Source organism: Lepidochelys kempii, chromosome 10 (assembly GCF_965140285.1).
Source record: "Lepidochelys kempii isolate rLepKem1 chromosome 10, rLepKem1.hap1, whole genome shotgun sequence".
In the NCBI taxonomy this organism is placed as follows: domain Eukaryota; kingdom Metazoa; phylum Chordata; order Testudines; family Cheloniidae; genus Lepidochelys; species Lepidochelys kempii.
Window position 1 is genome coordinate 11,755,779 of NC_136389.1, and position 19,662 is coordinate 11,775,440.

The window sequence follows — 19,662 nt, forward strand, 5'->3', positions numbered from 1 at the left end:
GCAATGCCCTTCTGCCATGTACATTAGCCAAACCAGACAGTCTCTATGCAAAAGAATAAATGGACACAAATCTGACATCAGGAATCATAACATTCAAAAACCAGTAGGAGAACACTTCAATCTCTCTGGTCACTCAATAACAGACCTAAAAGTGGCAATTCTTCAACAAAAAAAACTTCAAAAACAGACTCCAACATGAAGCTGCAGAATTGGAATTAATTTGCAAACTGGATACCATCAAATTAGGCCTGAATAGAGACTGGGAGTGGTTGGGTCATTACAAAACCTAAACTTAATTTCCCCATACTAATTTCTCCCTACTGTTACTCACACCTTCTTGTCAACTGTCTGTAATGGGCCACTCGCTTACCACTTCAAAAGTTATTTCTCCTCCCTTGGTATTCTGCTGTTAATGGATTTAACTCGTTAGATTGACCTCACACTTGGTAAAGCAACCCCGCATCCTTTCACGTATTTATATTTCCTCCTGTATTTTCAGTCCATGCATCCGATGAAGTGGGTTCTAGCCTACGGAAGCTTATGACCAAATACATTTGTTAGTCTCTAAGGTGCCACAAGGACTCCTCATTGTTTTTTTTATAAAAAGAAAAGGAGTACTTGTGGCACCTTAGAGACTAACCAATTTATTTGAGCATAAGCTTTCGTGAGCTACAGCTCGCTTCATCGGATGCATACTTTCCACAGCATGCATCCGATGAAGCGAGCTGTAGCTCACGAAAGCTTATGCTCAAATAAATTGGTTAGTCTCTAAGGTGCCACAAGTACTCCTTTTCTTTTTGCGAATACAGATTAACACGGCTGTTACTCTGAAACCTGTTTTTTTTATGGTATGTTTGGCATTAAGTCTGCATTACATTACCGACCTCTCATATCCACAAATATTTAACACCAATTAAATTCACCAGGGAAAAAATGTAATTGCCCAGAAGATGGATGAAAACATCCAAAATGTATTTTTAAAAAGCAGGGTTGGCTATGACCAACTCTAGCCACCCCACCCTCCAGAAATTAAGGAGCTGGGAATCATCAAGAGACCCCCATTACTACTCATTAAACGAGATGAGGCTCTTGAGCATCTTTCAACTTCACAGCAATTTGCGGGCAATTGAAAAAATTAACAAGTGATGAAGTCAGCCTTCATTTATTTGGTTTTTTTTAAAAGCTTGGAAATAGTCGCTTCCCTTCCTTTTCGGTTCACTCTCAAACACTCCAGTGCAATAGAGGGCTGAAAAACACGCCGAGGACCTGATTCTAGTCTCCCGCTGGTGTAACTACACCAGACAGGATCAGAATCAGACCCTCCATTTCTAGTCTGTCCACGAGGTTTTAACCTTTCACTTGCAGGTGACAAGTTTACTGCAGTGGCTGAGTATTTATCAAGAACTGGAGCCAGGAGCATATCTAGCAGAAAGGAGGGGAGGGCAGACAAGAGCAGAACATCTGGGAGGCAGGAACAGGAGACAAGAACATGTATGGAGGACTGGAGAGAGCCAGAGGAGACGGAAGGAGAGATCCATGCCTGTGGACACCCCTGGAAGGAAAATGAATAAAGGTAAGAAATAAGGTAAGATCATGAGGCCATGCACGGTGGTAGCATCTGAGGAGCTGAGCAACAGGTAAGTTACCTAAAGGCCTGTGAAAGGCTTAAACACTGTAGCCCATAAAATGTTCACCAGCCTATCCAGAGTGCTGGATGGCCAGTCCTTATTTAGTGAGAGCGATGAAAGCAAGATTCAGCCAGAGACTGGAATATTTCTAAAAGCATACATTTCCTTTGGGAACAGCCCACACATCTCTGGCATGGCAAGCAACCATCACTTCCTGCAGCGGTGTCCATCAAAGCAGATGATTAAACCTACATCAATCATTTGGTGTAAACAGAGAGTCAGGGGACTGGGACATCATGTCATGAGCAACGGCAACACACCTCTTTGCTTTGCTTTAACAGCCATCTGGCAGTAAGTATCCCAGCCACGCACCACAGCCATGTTCTCTTAATTAGTTTGGGGCTGTGAATGTGTCACACGTCTAGAGATTGCCTGTGTTGAATTCGAGGCCAGTGATAGGGTCAAGCGGCCTGGCCCTAAAAAGAAACACCCAGACTTAGATGGATTGATGCTCCCAGATGGCTGTTCTCTCTTGAGCTGCTTTTTGTTTATTTGAAACCCAGTTGCTGATATCTGCAGACTGCTTCATCCAGGAGCAAGCTGAGCACACAAACACGTGGACAGGTAGAAACCAGCACATGAAAGAGAGGAGTTCAGCCTCAGAGCACTGATAAAGGCTGATCTGAGATAACAGCCCACTCCTACGCGGGTACCACAGAACAGGATGCTGTTAACGAAGCCATACCATGCATGCAGGTTGACTGGACCACCACGCTACCACTGAGGAAAAAAGGTTTTATAAGTGATCTGGATTTCCTACGGGTGAAATGCCCGCTGCTGCCTATACACTCCCATTAGGACTCCAATTGGCCCTCTGTCCAGGCCCAGGGAGTATTTCTTCCTGAAACAAGACAGGGCCTTTAACACTTGGGCACCAAGTGTCCCACCCCCTCTCTCGGACCTGCTCTCTTTGCCTGACCTGCCTTTGCCAATTCACCAGTCACCTGCTCAGGTCCCCATGCACCATCCTGTCATTGCTCGTACTCCAGCTGTGCAACGTCATGCTGGGTCTAACCTACTGGGGGCCAAATTCAGACCTGGCGTAAGCAGGGATAAGTGCCCTAAGATCAACGGGGCGGTGCCTGCACACGCCAGCTCCAAGTTTAGCCTCGAGTGGCTTGTAAACCCCAGGCACTCCTGGAAGCGGGCCTCCGGCACACACAAAGCACTGAGACTACACACGGGGACAGGGGCTTTGTTTTTTACTCCACCTCTTCCTTCCCCACAAGACACAATTTGTATTAAATATTTTAAATATATTAATTTTTAAAAAGTATTAATAAAAAGTGACGGAACGACAGAGCCGACCGACGGAACGAGGAAGTCGTCTGATCACAAAGGGAGAGGGGGGTATTCTGGTGATTTACAGCTGGCTGGAGTATCCTGGATTCTTGCAAATTTGGAAAGGGATGAGTAGAAAAAATATACTGAATTTTATCTTCCTGGGTTGGGAGGTTAAGAGGAGGATACTGTGAAGTTTTAAATATTTTTGGTAATCCCCCTCCCCGCTCCTCCAATTTCCAATTGTTTTTAGTCTTTAAGAAGATTTTCTGGCTTGGGGTAGCCAAAGAGTACAAAATCAGCCTCGTAAAGTTTGTAGAGCTGCTGCCTCCAGGCCAGAGGAATTTTGGCAAACCAGTCCTCCTCCCAGCTGCTGGCAGTCCTGTTCCGGTAGCTGGGGGGGAAGTGGAGGAGCCTGTCCACCTTGAGAAGCTGCAGCAGATGAGCTGCATCTTCGTTGAGGGTCTCCAGCTTCCCGACAAAGTCATAGTCTATCTGGCACGGGTGACACAAGCGGTAAACCTGTCTCCAGTGCTCATTGAAAGGGGCCATCTTCTCTGTCCGGGGGTCCAGTAAGTACTGGATGAAGTCAGGGAAGGAGACTTTGAGGCCCGCCTTGAAGGCCTCGCTAACAGACGTGGGGAGGTTGGTGTGGTTGGAGTAGAGCTTCAACATGGGTATGGCAAAGCGCCGGTAGAACTCCTCATTCTCCAGCTCGAACTTGCTGCGGAAGGCAGAGATGAGCCGCACAAAGGGGTCACGTACAAAGAGGAACTTGGTGTATTTCTTCAGCTTGATCTTCATGAGGTGGCGGGAGAACTTCCCGTAGCGGCGCCAGAACTTGTTGAAAGTCAGGTGGGTGCTGGAGTTGTGGACATGCTCTCGGGGAATATCCAGGGGGTCCCGGTAGGGGACACCCTGATCCAGCAGGCTCTCACTCAGCACGATCATCACCCGCTTCCAGTTGGTGCAGGCCACCTTGGGGACATAGCAGTAGATGATGCCGTGGCGGTCGTCCACGATCAGGTGGTTCAGCTCGTAGTTGGGAATGTCGTCAAAGGAACGCTCCTTAGCGGGGAAGGTGAAACTGGAATTGGCACAGAACTCCCGCAGTGCCCTCCGCCGCTCAGCCTGCAGCTTCTCCTGGTCCAGGCTCACTCTGGTAATGCGGGTGGACCAGTCATAGCCTCTCACGTTCTCCTCCAGGTTGCCCAAGTCAGGCCTGCTGGAGCCCTGCAGTGGGGCCTGCTCCGTCTTTCTGTTCAAGGGACCATTCTGCCTCAGGCCAGAACTCAGAAGCTTCTCTAAAAACTCATCCATGTCCAACAAGCCTTCGCGTTCTTCATCCTGAGCAGCGGTGGGCGGAGTGTCCGGGACATGAGGCCTGGAGAAGGACGTGTGCAGGTAGAAATGAGCTGTCCCCACGTTGTCCCAGTACACAATGATCAGCAGAATCATGAACACGGAACCCAGCACCACCGAGAGGCGGAACAGCCGTGCTTTGGTCATCCTAGCTGTTGCTGGGGTGGTCTTTTTCTCCTGAGTTCACCTCAGCCTCACACAGTGCTGCTTGGGACACCACATTGTGCTGCTGACAAGGAGCCTGGAAGGGTACAAAAAACAAAGTTAGTCAGTCTCTCTGATGTAGAGTGACCCTGTAGGGTAACAGCTTCCATGTGACAGGTTTCAGAGTAACAGCCGTGTTAGTCTGTATTCGCAAAAAGAAAAGGAGGACTTGTGGCACCTTAGAGACTAACCAATTTATTTGAGCATAAGCTTTCGTGAGCTACAGCTCACTTCATCGGATGCATACGCCATACGTACTCCTGACCCTAAGGTTTTGTGTGACAGGAGCTGTATGAAACATCCTGTTCCCACCCAACCACACGCAGACCACTGGCCCTCATGGGGTTAAATGCAGGCCTTTCTCCTTGCTGTGCCCAGCACCAGTTGATAGCATAACCAGTTGCTCCTACCCCACTTACTGGGTTGCAGGTGGTTGGGGATTAGAAAGTGAAAGTAACCAGTTTCTTAGGCATGGTGCTGCATGCAGCCAGGTTAGAGCGGACTGGCCCTGCTAAGCGAGGGCTCTGGCTACTTTAGAGGATTGTTGGATTCAAAGTCAGTTATTATCTCCTGCAATTTTATCGTGAGTGTTGCAATAGCTGGCGTTTTTCTTAAGGGCTCCAGCTCCTAGAGTCATGTGATTACTTGAGAATCTCCACTTTCACTACAAAAAAAAATAAAAATAAGATTTCAGCCCTCATGAGAGAAGCTTGAAAACATGAACCTGAAATCTCAAAAATCAGAAAGAAAGTAAAAAAGTAGCCAGAATTTATTTTTTTAAACTCATTTTTTAAACCAATATTATTCACGTCAGGGGCCTGCCTCATGGTTTTTGAATACTTGACGTTAGCAATCCCATAACGTGGTCTCACTTCCTTCATTCAGATGCCCCTAAAGCCACAATACTGTGTTGAAAATAGAGGTTCTATCAGCTGAATGGGCGCGAAGGGTGTCTCTGCTGGGGACATCAGAGGTCAAAATTCACCTTCCTCCACAGACTGCGAGTTGGCCCAATGCTATGCTTTATCTAATCTCTGTTTGAATGTATTCCACGGATGATAACTCAATGACCTCTCTTGGCAGTTATTCCCTTGTCTATTTGCTTTTGCCACAAGGAGTTTTTCCTATGATTTAATCCAAACTTGCTTCTAATTTATTAAGGGGCCTGGCCCTGATAAAAAACATATTTAACATTCTTTAGGGTTTTACTGTGGCTGTTTGATTACTGCGATCATGCAGCTTCAGGGTTACTCCTGCAAATCTACTTTTCTCCAGCCAAGAGAAACCTGTCCTGCTTTTCTGGAATGTGTTGAGCAGGGGGGCCTCTTGTCTGGCCCAACATATTTTGCATTTCTAGAGCAGGTTCCATCCAAGCCATATTAGCTAAGCCTTGCAAACCACTTGGCAGGCGGTCCTATCCCAGTTACAGATAGAGAAATTGAAGCACAGAGGTTAAAATACTCGCCCAATATCTGTCAACATAGATTGTGTCAGAGTATGGAACAGAATGCAGATTTCCTAACTTCCCTTCACTAGCTGCACACATGATCCCAGAGGGAGGTTTGTGGAAGGGAAACAGCTGTACACCCCACTCCCAAGCACGGATGCATTTTTTCTAATCAGGGGATACATGCAAGGTGAGGGCTGGGGAGCCAAGCAAGCTGAATGCAGCGGCCTCAGCTCCTCCCCAGTTTAGCTCTTCCCATAGTCAGACCAGCAGCGGGGAAAAAGCTTGAGAGCTCAGGACTGCCCCACAAGCAAAGCCTCTCCAGTGTCTTGACAGAAGGTAGGAGGGAGCAAGGAACAGACAGCGTGTCAGAGCAGCATGGCCCAGTGGACAGGACATTGGACTGGGATTCAGGTTCTCCATGGTCTATTCCTAGCTCTGCCACTGATCCGCTGTGTGACCCAGACAAGTCACTTCACCTCCCTGGGCCTCTGTTCCCCCTCCCATCGACTTTGTCTGTTTTGACTACAGAATCAGTACAGCAGGAGCTCTCTCTTACAATGGGTTTGTACAGTGCCTAGCACAAATGGGCCACAACTCACTTGGGGCCTCTAGATACTACTGTAGTACAAACAATCAATAAGAATACACAAGAGGGGAGAGAGACACTGAGTTGCCTTTTTGCACCTCGCTCAGCATGGACAGGGAAACTGGCCAGCTCTGTTTATTGTCAATTTCACGTCTTAGTTGTGATGCAGGAACCGAATTCTGCAGCATTCAGCTCTCACAAAATCCAAACTGTTTGCACTGAAACCAGTGTATTTATTTACTTTTAGCTTTCATGGTTTCCCCCTCCCCCTAAAATTCTATTTATTTTCGGTCAACAAAACCGAGGTTTTGGGGATTAGTGTCGTTCAAAGGTCATCACTCCTGATCTTCACCCCGATCAACTGCAAATAAGTCCTCTCCTTGCCCTCTTGCAGTATATCAAGACTATTCAGCCACTCTGTCTGCTCCTTAAAGGACCTCAGACCCATCTTAGACAGTGCTCCTTTCATGAAGGTCAACTCAAACTAGTGAGGGCAGGACAACAGTTCAAACAACTGAGCTGAGTCTAAGCTGGTGACATGAAAGGACAATTGATAAACCCCAAGCAATTAGTATTATTCTTTGAATTGCTGTAGTACCTAGGAGCCCTAGTCACGGACAAGAAGCCCCCTGTGCGAGGTGCTGCACAAACACTGAACAAAATAGATGATCCCTGCCTCAAAGAGCTTGCAAGTAGCTGTAACACTGTGAGCATGTTTGCACAAGTTAACTTCCTGCAAAATCCATGTGATGCGCCCCTTGCACTGATATCAATAGTGCTACATGCATATGTGCAAAGAGAACAAATGGGAAGATAAACTGAGCAGAGTCATGTTTGCAGCAAGCAGGGTAGCAATGCAGCTTGCCTGGTTCAGCAGCCCAGGGAAAAATGGTCTTGCAGTTAAAACAAAAGGCCAGGAGTCAGGAGATCCAGATTCTGTTCTCAGCTCCCCATGGGAACTTGGGCCAGTCACTTGCTGCCAAATTTTCAAAAGTGGCCTCTGATTTTAGAGGCTCAACTCAACACACCTTGAGCACTCACAGCTCCCACTGACTTCCAATAGGCGCTGTAGGATGCTCAGCGCTTGGGGAAACCGGCCTCTTGTTGGGCTCCCAAAAACTGACCTACCCACAATAAGTGACCACTTTTGAAAATGTTGGTCTTGGCCTCCCTGTCTCAGTTTCCCACCTGTAAAATAGGTACAATGTAGGTGAATATTATGACCGGGGTAATTAGGCTGTTTAGTTCATTATTCTTTATAAGGCCCTTTGAGATCATTGGATGGCAGGCAGGGACCAGGGAAATGCAATGCATTAGAGAGGTTAGAAGGTTCCCAGTATTTTGAGAGAAAGAATCATTTTTCTTTTTTAAAACCTCTCTCTCTGATGAGATGTCACTTAGGAAGGTGAATAAAAAGGCGTTAACTACACAATCTCACTTCTGAAGAGCACTGAGGCTATCAACACAGAAAAGCACCAGTTAAAAACTCCCTAAAACACAAAAACAGCCCTTTCTGCTGACATCCTCATTCTGTTTAACGGCCTCAAAACAAACCATATCCACATCAGTTATGAAAACAAAACCATTTGTGCCCATTAAGTAGCTCTGAAAGGAGCCTTTTCAAAACCAGCACTGGGTTTCTTTCCTCCCAAAATGTTGAGGCCGTTTGCCAGCCAGTTCACATGCACACGGCCTCTCAGGGCAGCAACATTTCCACGTTGTAAAGGGAGAAAAATTAAAAATAAAGAGCATCGGCCAAATCCGAGCAGAGCTTGGCAACAGTTCATTTGATTTAAAATACAACACCTGAAGCGGATTGGGATTCATGGCTAGGGGGGTTCTTCATGGAACCTCATGTTCCGCACCCCACCCAATGGGCAAGCATGGAGACTGGGATGGGAGAGACAAACTCTGACACCATCGGTAGTGAATTTTCTCTTATGGGAAACTTGCAGGGAAGGGAAGAATCTAAACAAGACGAGAGCGAGGCCGTGGGATTGTTGGCATGCAAAGGTAGCATGGGGTCAGCATCTGTTTTGAGACACTGCTCTCCATTCAGATGGAATCATGATAAACAGAAAACAGCAACCAAACCCCTCCCCGGTTTGTAAACAAAAAACAAAAATGGCGCAGAGGGAAAACTACACAACAAGGTCCAGTATGACAGCTCTGGGTACGTGTGCCCTGGAGACGAGCATACTTCCCTCTTTCCTAGATGCGAGCCAAAGCATCATAGAATCATAGAACTGGAAGAGACCTCAAGAGATCATCTAGTCCAGTCCCCATCACTCATGGCAGGATTAAGTATTATTTAGCCTATCCCTGACAGGTGTTTGTCTAACCTGCTCTTAAAAATCTCCAATGATGAAGACTCCAGAACCTCCCTAGGCAATTTATTCAAGTGCTTAACCACCCTGACAGTTAGGAAGTTTTTCCTAATGTCCAACCTAAACCGCCCTTGCTGCAATTTAAGCCTATTGCTTCTTGTCCTATCCTCAGAGGTTAAGAAAAGCAATTTTTCTTCCTCCTCCTTGTAACAACCTTTTACATACTTGAAAACCGTTATGTCCCCTCTCAGTCTTCTCTTTTCCAAACTAAACAAACTCAATTTTTTCAATCTTCCCTCATAGGTCATGTTTTCTAGACCTTTAATAATTTTTGTCGCTCTTCTAAGGACTCTCTCCAATTTGTCCACATCCTTCCTGAAATGTGGTGCCCAGATCTGGACACAATACTCCTGATGAAGCCTAATCAGTGCAGAGTAGAGCAGAAGAATTACTTCTCATGTCTTGTTTACAACACTTCTGCTAATACATTCTAGAATGATGTTCACTTTTTTTTTTTTGCAACAGAGTTGCACTGTTGACTCATATTTAGCTTGTGATCCTATGACTCCCAGATCCCTTTCCGCAGTACTCCTTCCTAGGTAGTAATTTCTCATTTTGAATGCGTGCAACTGATTGTTCCTTCCTAAATGGAGTACTTTGCATTTGTCCTTATTGAATTTCATCCGATATACTTCAGACCATTTCTGAAGTTTGTCCAGATCATTCTGAATTATAATCCTATACCCTAAAGCACTTGCAACCCCTCACAGGTTAGTATCGTCCACAAACTTTATAAGTGTACTCTCTATGCCATTATCTAAACCTTTGATGAAGATATTGAACAGAACCGGACCCAGAACTGATCCCTGCGGGACCCCACTCGCTATGCCCTTCCAGCATGACTGTGAACCACTGATAACTACTCTCTGGGCACGGTTTTCCAACTGGTTTTGCACCCACCTTATAGTCACTCCATCTAGGTTGCATATCCCTAGTTTGTTTAGGTACAGAGAAGGGCTACTAGGATGATCCGAAGAATGGAAAACGTGTCTTTTTGAAAGGAGACTCAAGGAGCTTGGCTTGTTTAGCCTAACTAAAAGAAGGTTGAGGGGAGATATGATTGCTCTCCATAAATATATCAGAGGGATAAATACCGGAGAGGGAGAGGAATTATTTAAGCTCAGTACCAAGCTGGACACAAGAACAAATGGATATAAACCGGCCACCAGGAAGTTTAGACTTGAAATTAGACGAAGGTTTCTAACCATCAGAGTGAAGTTTTGGAATAGCCTTCCAACGGAAGCAGTGGGGGCAAAAGATCTATCTGGCTTTAAGATTAAACTCGGTAAGTTTATGGAGGAGATGGTATGATGGGATAATATGGTTTTGATAATTAAATATTCATGGTAAATAGGCCTAATGGCCTGTGATGGGATGGGATCTGAGTTACCCAGGAAAGAATTTTCTGTACTATCTGGCTGGTGAGTCTTGCCCATATGCTCAGGGTTTAACGGATCGCCATATTTGGGGTCGGGAAGGAATTTTCCTCCAAGGCAGATTGGAAGAGGCCCTGGAGGTTTTTCGCCTTCCTCTGTAGCATGGGGCACGGGTCACTTGCTGGAGGATTCTCTGCTCCTTCAAGTCTTTAAACCACGATTTGAGGACTTCAATAGCTCAGACATAGGCAAGAGGTTTTTGGCAGGAGTGGGTGGGTGAAATTCTGTGGCCTGCGTTGCGCAGGAGGTCGGACTAGATGATCATAATGGTCCCTTCTGACCTTAATAGCTATGAATCAGCGTTTTAGCTCAATTTATCCAAAAACACTTAAAATGCACAATTTAGGGATTTTTTTTCAATGCATTTGCTTGCACTGATCAGGTATGAAAGAGGCAAAGACCAGGAGTGGCTGGTGATCTAATTATCGCTTTGCACTGCAGCACCAAGCATTGAGATATGGATCTTGGATTCAGTCTCTTGTTCTGTTCGTCAGCAGGGGCTGGAAGAGCTGCGGATAGAATACATTCCATTCCGAAGAGTAAGAAGGCAGGTATTACTCAGCAATAATTCTCTAGGCAAGGTCAGTTAAGACAGGGACTGACTGGATCTAAGAGTTGCTTAGGAAGATGCAAAGGGAGCTAAAGGAGGGGTAAACTGTAGTGTGTGTGTGTATGCAGGGCTGCTGGAACTAGGGGTGCTGGGCGCAAGGCAGCACCCCCGACTTGAAGAGCTTTCCATCATATACAGGATTTACAGTTTGGTTCAATGGCTCTCAGCACCCCCATACAAATTGTTCCAACACCACTACGTGTATGTGTGCGTGTTTATATGTCGATACTTAGGCTCGCAGCCTCAGCCCATTAATGGAAGATTTGGAATGCTGCTGCTTTGCACATTGTTTTTTTGTTGTTTGCTGTATCTGTCGGCCTGTCTTGTTGGTAAGATTGTGAATTCTTTGCAGCAGGGACTGTTTTCTATTCTGGTATGTACAGTGCCCAGAATAGTGGGTTCCCCCAACCCTGACTGGAGGCATTAGATGCTACTGGGATGCAATTAAATAATAATAATGTTTCAAAGAGAGAAAAGGAGTACTTGTGGCACCTTAGAGACTAACAAATTTATTTGAGCATAAGCTTTTGTGAGCTATAGCTTCATCCGATTCATCCGATGCATCCGATGAAGTGAACTGTAGCTCACGAAAGCTTATGCTCAAATAAATTTGTTAGTCTCTAAGGTGCCACCAGTCCTCCTTTTCTTTTTGCGAATACAGACTAACACGGCTGCTACTCCTAAATGTTTCAAAGAGAATCATTCACTTGCAAACTCAACACCAATCACCCTCCATAACACGGTGCAGCTATAGCAGCCTGGCAGCACTGCTGTGAAGTCTCCCACCCCAGGATGCCCTCTCTCAAGTAACAAAAGTGTTTGCCTTACCAAAATGCAGAGTTTAGTGTTGTAACAAACACTCACGGCCCTCTGGATCATTGGAAGGATGTTCATTTTGAAAGCCACTGAATTCATGCAGCTTTACCCAGCCCACTCCCGGGGCTCAAGCCTGCTTTCCGGGGTACAGCACACATCTACCAGAGCACAGACTGAGTTTCCAAGATATATAGCAATGATCAGCGGAGGATCAAACAAAATCCTCTCCTGTTAACTCGGTCAGTGCCATATTCACTGATGGGATTTCTATCAGAGACCCATAATGGGACTTAGTTAAACTAAGCCAACTAATGGAGAAAAAAAAATTATTCTGTCAATTATTTTCTCTTTTTCAATGTCAGTGTGATTTTAGTACTAAGAAAAGAAGCCAGGCTGAAAACATTGGAGACTAAAGGTCTCTATATATACACACAGAGAGAACAAAGGTCTGAGACAGGTGCCTGAGCCATAACCTGAAGAGAAAACCTCTACAGGTGAGTAGGGAGTTCACACTATATGGCCCACGCAGCCCTTGGTCTCAAAGCTGAGAATGCCAGCAAGAATGCCCTTCAATGCCAATTAAGGTGGTGGTATTTGTGATGCGGATGCCTGCCAAGTGGGAACTGGGTTGAGCACCAAACTCAATTCATACAGGCCAGGTAATAGCCATTGGATGGTAATAACTTAGCTACTACTGACCTGGCCCAGACTGGAACCCGTGACTGGCTCTCCCTCTCATTAGTAAGCCTGGCAATTTGTCTCAGGTAACAACAGTCACAGAAACCACCAGAGACAGTGGCTTCTAAACTCTGGCATAGAGCTGGGGTGTTTATCATAGGGGTCAGAGTCCTCTGACTCCAGTGGTTATTATTGCAATGGATTCCATGACTCCCTCTTCCCCACTCCTAGGACTTCGTGCAACACTTTCCACTCCAGAGAAGCTGAAGATGCAGACCAGGCCTTCAGCAATGGGGCTTAAGAGCTGTTGCTATGACCCATTTTCTTCTGTTCCTGGTCCTTTAACATTTTTTGGGGGGTGAGGGGTTTTGCACAATATAACAGGACATGAGACTTTAGAAAAACTGTCGATTGCATTTTTTGCCACGACTTACCACATCTTTCCCCCGTGACTGCCAGGGAACTCTACTGTCCGTCACCTGAGCCATCCAGCCCCCTGAGCCATAAATCACCAAACCTCGAGTGGGATATGTTTAGTCAAGCGCATTTCAGGTTTTTATTTCACTATATGGTGTAAAACGTTTGAGACCAACTCAGCTCCAGTGATCTGCTTTCTCTAAAAGGGGAAACTCAGCAGATTCTGACATCAGAGTCAGACCAGGACTGTGCTGACTTAGCCAAAACCAAGAAAGATTTTTGCTCATTCTGCAACATCCAAAATAAACTGCTTCACCCCCACGCTGCAAAAATCTAATGGCTTGTCTAGACAAGGTAAATTTGCATCAGTGTAACTACATCAGTGTCAGTATGTCACACTGATACAAACCCCTAGTGCAGACACAAATCGGGCTTACGCTAGTGCAGCAGTTCTCAAACTGTGGGTCAGGATCTCAAAGTGGGTCGTGACCCTGTTTTAATGGGGTCGCCAGGGCTGGCTTAGACTTGCTGGGGCCAGGGGCCAAAGCCCGAGTGCCACTGTTTGGAGCTGAAGCCAGAAGGCTTCAGCCTTGGGCAGCGGGGCTGAGGTTACAGGCCCCCTCTCTGGGGCTGAAGTCCTTGGGCTTTGGCTTTTCCCCATCCCCGGGGTAGTGGAGCTTTGGCCCCTCCCTGGGACCGGATGGGCTCAGGCTTTGGTCCCCCATCCTGGGGTGGTATAGTAATTTTTTTTGCTATTGCATCTTAGCCCAGTGTGGGATATATACATGGAGGGGTTGCACCAGCATAGCATCATCAGTGTAGCTACATCAGTGCATTAGACAGGATCTTAAAGCTGCACTTCAATAACCAACTGAAGTTAAACCCACTTTCCTTCATATTCATTCAAGCTTTTTTCCCCACCTCACTATCACAAAGTCCAATGCCATATGGGTTTAGCAGTACCAGCCGCCCCTTCTCTAATTATTTACTCGGAAGTGTTAACTCAAGAACCATAAACATTTCTAGGCCTTGTTCTACAAGGGGTTCCCAGAATACAACAGGTTTTATTTGTACATTACATTTGCTGCAAGGCCCAATACTCACCCATCAATTCTGGGCCTTTCAAATACTGTGGAGTCTGAGCAAGTCTCAGTTCCCATAGCCCTAGCCAACAAGAATCTGGGATGTTTCTGTTACATAGCTGGTCCAGAGAGCAAAGGTTGATGTATCAGAACACTGCGGTTCATACTGTCTGAGTTTACACTAGAAACCCCTTTTGTAAGGCCAATTTTCAAGTGTTTATAACTTTAGTATTTATAATTTACAGCTGTGACATTTTACTCCGTGCTGAAATTTTGCCTGTTGGGTTTCAGTGCAATTAATAAATTGCTTTATAGCTTAGAAGTTGAGTGCGTCAGCAAAGGGCAAGTTCTGATGGCCAACACTAGCTTGCAGCAGCCCACATGTTTATCAAACAAAGATTTCCCAGTAAAATGGTAATTTACCAGTTTTCTTTCTGTAGTATCTGATCAAAGTCTGCTGTTCTCTGGTCTTTAGAGCCCAGAAGAGGGGGCACAGACCTCAGGCTATTTAATACCCTGTCCCAGCTCAAGAGTGAAAGCTTTTTAAAATGTCAAATGGGCTATTTTAAAATTATAACCCTAAGAGTCAGAGAGAAAAAGAAAAGCATAAAAACACCAGAGAAGGGACTTCCTCATCCATTCACCACACCACAAACCGGTGAAGACCAATTCGGGACTGTCAGTTTCCAAAGCCATGGAAATGACTTGGGCTAATACAGGAAACATACATCTGAGTTACAAAACCCATTACACAATGTATTGAAACCTGAAACAAACATGTTACTCAGCTGCACTTGAAAGTACAGAGTCCCAACACGTCCCAGCCTGCCAGGGCTAGGACTATGGAGGAAGATGACTGCATCACTCAAGGATCCTCTAGGACCGTGGTTCTCAAACTTTTTTTTTCCGGCGAACCACTTGAAAATTGCTGAGGGGTCTCAGCGGACCACTTAATGATCTTTCCAAATGTTGTTTGTAACGTTAGCTATCTATTGTAAAGCGTGTTGGATAAAAGCACTGTATAAAAAAACCCTCAATAATAAACTTTTTTTGTTCTACAAATTAAAGCACACAACTCATATTTTAATATCAGTAGTCTTACCTTTCTAATGTGATGGATGTGTCTTCTCTACCCTGCCACAGCAGCCTCCGAGTTGGGGCTGGGAAGGAGGTGGGGGTCTCTCTCCCACCACAGAGCTGGGGCTGGGAAGGAGGGCCGTCTCTCCCCAGCAGCCGCAGCCCTGGAGCTGGGGAAAGTCACCTCTTTCTCTGGCCACCCCAGCCCTGCACATCCCAAATTCCCCCCACCCCTTCTTCTCACCCCTCTGCCCCTTCCCATCTACTTCTTATTCCCCCCAAGACCACCACCTCACCTTACATGTGCGTCTTCTCCAGGGTCCAGGCACCTAATTAGAGGAGTCATGCCTGCGAGGCTCCATTAGTTAGGTGGGTGACCCTTCATTCTCTCGTGTGCGGCCCTCCAGACACACACCTTAGAGGGAACTATCCGCAGACCTACTGAATGGAGCTTGCGGACCACTGGTGATCCATAGACCACAGTTTAAGAAACTCTGCTCTAGGAGTTAGCCACAGAAGAGCATTACAACTTCAAAAGGATTTACCAGCCCTTTTAGGCATAGCATACCTGCTGCTGATCCACTGGTGAAGGGATGGGCTTCATAAAGGTCTCATCATCCAGGGCCTAGATATATGAAAAGAAGACACATGACCTACTACAAACAGCAGTTGATACAGATGATCTTTTGTCAGATTTCTGCTCCCTTCTGAATTTCCATGCTAAATCCATGCAGTTACTTAAAGACCTAATATTACAGATCTTTTGTCCCAACTGTAGCCAGAACTTGCAAATGTCTCATTTTATCAGCCAGATATAGGGTAGTGAGGCACTGAGCTAACCCTTTGATGGTTGCAGTATAAATACAGAGTCTCTCCACACCAGTTTTGAACCAGAGTAACTTCACCAACTTCAGCTGGATCACTTGATTTACAGCAGTCTAATGAGTGGCAAATCAAGCCCAAAGATGAGATTGGGCTAGAATCAGGGCCATGGCTTCCCACATCAGAAGACTAGGGCCTTTCCCATCAAGGAGAAAGCATAACACCCAGTCTCCACATAGGCACTTCCACTCCTCCCCTCTATTATTCTGCAATCTCGCTTCTATTTCTAGCTTCCACTGATTTCTGTTCAGATCTAACCAAAGAAGATAAAAAAACAAATGGATGAATACACACAAGGGGGTGGGGGAATATAGCAGGTCCAAAGTGACGAAGAACAGCTGGACTACATCAAAGGGCAATCACCCACCTCACATTCATATCTGTATCAAGCAACATCCGGTCACAAGTGTAAACGTGGCTTTAATGCCACCAAGTTCCAACATCTGGGTCTGACTGAGAGCAACAGAGACCCTACCTCATGGTCTCCATTCCTGAGAGCCAGCTGCTTCCAGGACCCTCCCGACTCTCTGTCAGGTAATACCAGGAGTCCTGGCTGGACCCAGGCTGAGATGCTGCCCAGAGCCCCCCGGAACCGTGCGCACATTCCAAGCATTGTCTCAAATGGCCAGCAGCATTCCTAGCCCGTTCTGTGCTTTCCCAGGGCCGCCACAGGCAACGCAGCGCCCTTGGAAAGCCTCACCCACAGCACCTGGCTTTCTGCCCGGAGTGTGGCTTCAGGCACAAGTCACCCCCGTACAGCCATCCCTCTGCACATACATGGGCCACCAAGATCAGAGACAGGAAGCTGGGCAGCAGGAGGAGCAACTGAACTGGTACGCTTGAGCTTCCCCATAAGTATTCGCATTAACAAAACCGACCCAGCATTAAATGCATAGAAATAAACCGGAGGTCAGCAGCACCAATGTCCAGCTGTGCCTGGAGGGGAGGGCCAGGTGCGCTGCAGTCGGCCTGTACCATCGAGGGAAGGGATGAACCCCACACCGCTGGCCAGCTGTGCCAGGAGAGGAGGGGCCGTTGCACCCCGGGGACGGAAGGGGGAACCCCGCACCGCTGGCCAGCTGTGGCCGGAGGGGAGGGGAGGGGGGAACCCCGCACCGCTGGCCAGCTGTGGCCGGAGGGGAGGGGGGAACCCCGCACCGCTGGCCAGCTGTGGCCGGAGGGGAGGGGAGGGGGGAACCCCGCACCGCTGGCCAGCTGTGGCCGGAGGGGAGGGGAGGGGGGAACCCCGCACCGCTGGCCAGCTGTGGCCGGAGGGGAGGGGAGGGGGGAACCCCGCACCGCTGGCCAGCTGTGGCCGGAGGGGAGGGGAGGGGGGAACCCCGCACCGCTGGCCAGCTGTGGCCGGAGGGGAGGGGAGGGGGGCACTGCACCCCGGGGACGGAGGGGGGAACCCCGCACCGCTGGCCAGCTGTGGCCGGAGGGGAGGGGGGCACTGCACCCCGGGGACGGAGGGGGGAACCCCGCACCGCTGGCCAGCTGTGGCCGGAGGGGAGGGGGGCACTGCACCCCGGGGACGGAGGGGGGAACCCCGCACCGCTGGCCAGCTGTGGCCGGAGGGGAGGGGGGCACTGCACCCCGGGGACGGAGGGGGGAACCCCGCACCGCTGGCCAGCTGTGGCCGGAGGGGAGGGGGGCACTGCACCCCGGGGACGGAGGGGGGAACCCCGCACCGCTGGCCAGCTGTGGCCGGAGGGGAGGGGAGGGGGGCACTGCACCCCGGGGACGGAGGGGGGAACCCCGCACCGCTGGCCAGCTGTGGCCGGAGGGGAGGGGAGGGGGGCACTGCACCCCGGGGACGGAGGGGGGAACCCCGCACCGCTGGCCAGCTGTGGCCGGAGGGGAGGGGAGGGGGGCACTGCACCCCGGGGACGGAGGGGGGAACCCCGCACCGCTGGCCAGCTGTGGCCGGAGGGGAGGGGAGGGGGGCACTGCACCCCGGGGACGGAGGGGGGAACCCCGCACCGCTGGCCAGCTGTGGCCGGAGGGGAGGGGAGGGGGGCACTGCACCCCGGGGACGGAGGGGGGAACCCCGCACCGCTGGCCAGCTGTGGCCGGAGGGGAGGGGAGGGGGGCACTGCACCCCGGGGACGGAGGGGGGAACCCCGCACCGCTGGCCAGCTGTGGCCGGAGGGGAGGGGGGCACTGCACCCCGGGGACGGAGGGGGGAACCCCGCACCGCTGGCCAGCTGGGGCCGGAGGGGAGGGGAGGGGGGCACTGCACCCCGGGGACGGAGGAGGGAACCCCGCACCGCTGGCCAGCTGGGGCCGGAGGGGAGGGGAGGGGGGCACTGCAGACCCCTCGCACCCTGGGTGGGGGATCACGGCTCCGTCCCCGCGCCCGGCCAGAGCCACCGCCCCGAGCCCCGCTCTCACCTCCGCCCGGAGCCGCTCGGCTAGCGGAGCCTCCAGCCGCGGCTGCAGCCCCGACTCCTCCCCCTGAGCCACCGCCTCTCGCGAGAAGCCGGCCGCGGGGTCCGGGCAGCGGGGCCGCAGCGCAGGCGCCGCTCGGTCCAGCCCCGGCCGCCCGGCGGAGACTCGGTCCCGTGCTCGCTGGAGCCTTTGCAGCGCGGGGCTGGAGCGGAGCCTTGGCCGCCGCCCCGGCCCCGGCCCCGGCCCCTCAGGGCGCCCCCAGCCCGGCAGCGGGTGCAGACTGGGCCGGGGAGCGGGGTTTAAAGTCAGGGCCCGCCGCCGGGGCGAACTCTTCCCGGGCCTCGCACGTGGAAGTGACTCGCTGGGCCCAGCTGGGTTCAAATGCTGCAGTCGGCTGGAAATCGCGACAGCGGCTGCGCCCCCTTCTCTCACTCGAAGGGCGCTCCTTGCAGGGGCCCAGGGGGATTCAACCCGGTCTAACGATGGTGGGGGGGAGGGAGAACTGGCTTCTGTTCTCCACTCCGCCACTGTCCTGCTGTTCAGCCGGGGTCGAGCTGCTTAACTTCCATGCCTCGGTTTCCCTCTTTGTAAGATCTGGGCGATACCAGCCTCTGTAAAGCGCTTTGAGGCTCACGTGAAAGGCATGATATAAATGCAGAGTATGGATCCAGGCAGAAAGGCCCAGGGTATTTGGAGTTCATCCATCCAGGCTGAAGGGCCTCTCTGTTCAGTCTCATTCACTGAGTGATCTATTCATACCGCCTTAAAGCAACTCTCTGCCCAGTCCCTCTCCCCTGCATTGCCTAGTGGGACAGTTCTGCTCCCTTCTCTGGGATTTTTCCATGTCTCGTTCAGGGTGCAAATATTTCCTAATGGAACTAAATTGTTTATCCCTGTGGGTGGCTCTCTCTCACATATTGATGTGCATCCTAAGAGCAAACAAAACTTCCCCCTCTGCACTGGACTCAAGTCAGCAGGAGAGTTTGTATGTAGCATCTGAATTGAAGTGCTGTCAGTCAAGCAGCAATGGCAAGCCAACAAAAATGCTATACAGCTTCCTCTCTGTAAACCAGGCCAGAGACTGAGGGATTGTAGTTGGCATCAGATTATAAGGCAGTTTCCATTAATATGATCTGTTGCTTGGGGCTCAGGTGCCAATAGCAACAGGTACTCAAAATAATCTGTGGGAAATGGGAAGCCAAGAATTGCTCATATTTTCCTCTCAAGCAGACAAAGATAGACGAATATGGGTATAACAATTACAAAAAGAATCTTAGCTCTCTTAAAAGATTTATGGGAAACCCACTGCACTGTA

At 49.3% G+C, this 19,662-nt stretch overlaps 1 protein-coding gene across 1 annotated transcript; it reads right to left on the minus strand.

The window, feature by feature from the left end:
- Nucleotides 1-2,875: 2,875 nt before the first annotated feature.
- Nucleotides 2,876-18,430, minus strand: CHST12 (carbohydrate sulfotransferase 12). The gene is made up of 3 exons (XM_073361983.1): nucleotides 18,351-18,430; nucleotides 15,643-15,699; nucleotides 2,876-4,572 (listed from the first exon to the last, which is right to left on the minus strand). Exon 3 carries the CDS (start codon nucleotides 4,476-4,478, stop codon nucleotides 3,219-3,221), a length of 1,260 nt encoding a protein of 419 aa, XP_073218084.1. The 5' UTR covers nucleotides 4,479-4,572; nucleotides 15,643-15,699; nucleotides 18,351-18,430; the 3' UTR covers nucleotides 2,876-3,218.
- Between the last annotated feature and the right edge of the window lie 1,232 nt (nucleotides 18,431-19,662).